Source organism: Leishmania infantum, chromosome 12 (assembly GCF_000002875.2).
Source record: "Leishmania infantum JPCM5 genome chromosome 12".
In the NCBI taxonomy this organism is placed as follows: Eukaryota; Euglenozoa; class Kinetoplastea; order Trypanosomatida; family Trypanosomatidae; genus Leishmania; species Leishmania infantum.
In genome coordinates, this window is record NC_009396.2 from 384,206 (window position 1) to 387,184 (window position 2,979).

The window sequence follows — 2,979 nt, forward strand, 5'->3', positions numbered from 1 at the left end:
CGTGGCGCCGGAGCGACGTGCGGCAGTGGACGCGCTTGTGCCGTCCGCACGGCGGGCGAGGGGCCAACGGGGCTCGGGCGTCTCCCACCCCGGCCCGTGCTGCCTGCTGGTGGGGAGGCTGAGCCACGCCGAGGGGGACGCGCGAGGTGGCTGCCGGCACGGTGTGCGCTGCTGTGGGGCGACCTGCGTGGGGGATGGGTGGGCAGAGGCTGTGCGAGGGACCGTGCTCATGTTGCTGGGCCGCGCGCGGGGGCGGCGCGGGGTGTAGCGTGGCGTCGGCCTGCTGCTGTAGGGCGGGAGATGGACGCGTCGAAGGGAGCTGCTTGCGCTGTGGCAGGCATCGCCACCCCGGGTGCCGCCTGGGACTCGCCGCTGTCCCCACCTGCCACGTGCGGCCACCCACGCATGCGGGCGACGAGCGACATCGGCACTCATGAGGGTTTTGTGTCCTGTGCTTCCACACCCCCAGCGCGCTTGGACAGCGCGCCCATGCAGCGGTGGGGGCCTCATGGGCAGAGGGGGTGCCCGCGCCACTGCCTGCTCTCTTGTCCCCGCGTGTCCTCCCGCGGTGATGGGGGCGAGCAAGCGAGTGCCCCTCGCCGGCCTCTCCCGCCCCACCGAGCAGCGAGAGACACACGTGAGCCACAACGGCGGCCTCGCCTGTGCTGCCGGCGTGCTGCCGCGGGCCTTTGGCTCTTCCCTTGTGTGCTGCCCTTCCCCTGTGCCTGGTGCCGTTGTTGCCTGTGCGTGGCGAGCGGGCGCGTGCAGCCGCATCCTTCCCCCGCGTGTGCGCACACACCCGTCCGTGGGCGGTGCCGGCGTCTTGCGCGGCGTTGCTCGGCGGTCGCTTTTCCTTTGCTCTCGTCGACTCTGGCGCAGGGTGGTGAGGGCTGCCACCCGGACACGCCCAGGCTGGCGTGGCTGAAGGCATCGCCGCTGTAGCCGCAACGGGTACGAGTGCGCGCGAGCAGGCGCAGCAGCAGTGGCGGCTGTGGTGCGGGGGTGGTGTTTCCGCCTCCCCCTCTCGGCGTCACTGGCGCCCCTACCATGTGTAGCGCGTGGTCGTGCTGCCCGTGCTGCTGTGTTGAACCGTGCTTGATGCTTGCTCCCACTGCGACGCACTTGGCCACTGCCCTGCCGCTCATCGTTATTTTCTGCATCGAGAGGTTTGTGCCGCGTCGCACAGCTCTGCACACACACGCACACACACACGTACACACACGTACACACACGCACACACACACACACACACACACGCACACACGCACACACACACGTACACACACGTACACACACACACACACACACACGTACACACACGTACACACACACACACACACACGCACACGCAAGGCTGCCGAGCACAGGGCCGCGCCGCGCCGGTCGCCGCTTGTCTGCGCTCTTCGCGGGGGGGGGTCGAGCGCGCACGTGCGCTTGTGCGTGCGGGCGTGGTTGACGCGTGTGCCTCGCTCTCCCGCCTCGTGCAGCCCCCTGCCTGGTGATGCTGCGCTGTGCCCCTAGCAAGCTGTTCCGCGCCACGCCGCTGCTGCGTGTGTGGGCCGCGGAGGAGGACGACGCGAGCGCCCCGCGGACGACCTTCCGGAACGTGAGGCCCGGCCGGCTGCTGCGGCTGTGGCGCCAGATGCGGCAGCGCGCATGGATCCTGTACGCGTGGGATGAGGAGTGGGTGTCGCCGATGCAGGAGGGCTACCTGCACCAGCAGCGTCTCGAGCAGGTGTGCTTCGCGCCGCTGTCCGCGTACGGCATGGTGCCTGGCAGCTACTGCGATCCCCTGCTGTACAACACCAAGAGCACGTCGCCGTTCCGGTGGCACGTGGCGAACGTGCAGGGCGACATTGTCGGACACTGGTACATGGACGCCGACGAGCTGTTCCGCATCAAGGACTGGCAGCCAAGGAACCCGGACGACCCGCTGGAGATGTTCCCGCGACCGCCGCAGATGCTGCTGCGGTGGGACGAGTCGGTGGACGAGCACGGCAACCGCGCGTTCCGGTACAGGTACGACTACGATATGATGGGCCCCACGGGCAAGTGGGAGGCGTACCCGCGGTACCCCTTCTCTCACCTTTACCATGGCGGGCCAGACCAGCACGGACGCGCTGAGGGGTACGGCTTCCAGCAGGGCCACCTCCTGCGCTGCGACGAGGCGGAGGAGGAGGTGCTGCGCCGCATCATGGAGGGGGAGGACAGGGAGTGGGAGATGGTGAAGCGGACGGAGGCGGTGCAGGAGCCGTGGTCGTACCCCGGCAAGATCCGCCCGAGGGACTTTGAGGGGGCGGTGGAGCGTGCCAAGGCGCGGTTCCGCGAGCGGGTCCGACACGGCAAGGAGACGGACCCGAGCGAGGACCCCGAGTACGACCTTGCTCAGGCCAGCGAGTACGTGGAGCCGCGCGATGGGCGGCGGGCGGAATGGCGGCATTTGTGGGCGTCGGGCCGCAAGCCCGGCGAGTCGCTGCCCTTCCAAGTAACGTTCAACGACGGACTGTGCTTCGAGGAGAACGAGGGCGGCCCGCCAGCGCACCCGGCGGCGCACTACGAGGCGACGCCGAAGGGGGCGCCGCACGGGAGGTACGAGGACGCCGACGCCGCTGCAGCCCGCGCAGCCGAAGCGGCGCACAAGGCTGCGTGTGAGCAGTCGTTGAGCGAGGCGATGGAGCGGCATCGCAGGCTGTTTGGCGACACGAGCGGCGAGCCGAGCGGGCCGAGGGCGCCTCTGCCGACGGGTTGCCGGCCGATGAGGTGCGCGCCGGGCCCGCCGCTGCCATCTGGCCGCAGCCGGAGCTCGGCGCCAGAGCAGTGAGCAGCGGGCCCGTGTGTGGCGCAGGGGCGCGTGATGGGAGAGCGAGGGGGAGGGGCGCGGTGGTGAAGCGCCTCCCGGTTACAGTGTGCGCGCGTGCTCACGGCGGCGGCGGGAGGGGTGGGTGGACGACGGCGCACACGCTCACAACGCTCGGGAAA

At 70.2% G+C, this 2,979-nt stretch overlaps 1 protein-coding gene across 1 annotated transcript; it reads left to right on the forward strand.

Annotated features, from left to right (window-relative positions):
* Positions 1–1,501: 1,501 nt before the first annotated feature.
* Positions 1,502–2,821, forward strand: LINJ.12.0661 (conserved hypothetical protein; the record flags this gene model as incomplete). The annotated part of the gene is made up of 1 exon (XM_003392264.1): positions 1,502–2,821. One exon carries the CDS (start codon positions 1,502–1,504, stop codon positions 2,819–2,821), a length of 1,320 nt encoding a protein of 439 aa, XP_003392312.1.
* Between the last annotated feature and the right edge of the window lie 158 nt (positions 2,822–2,979).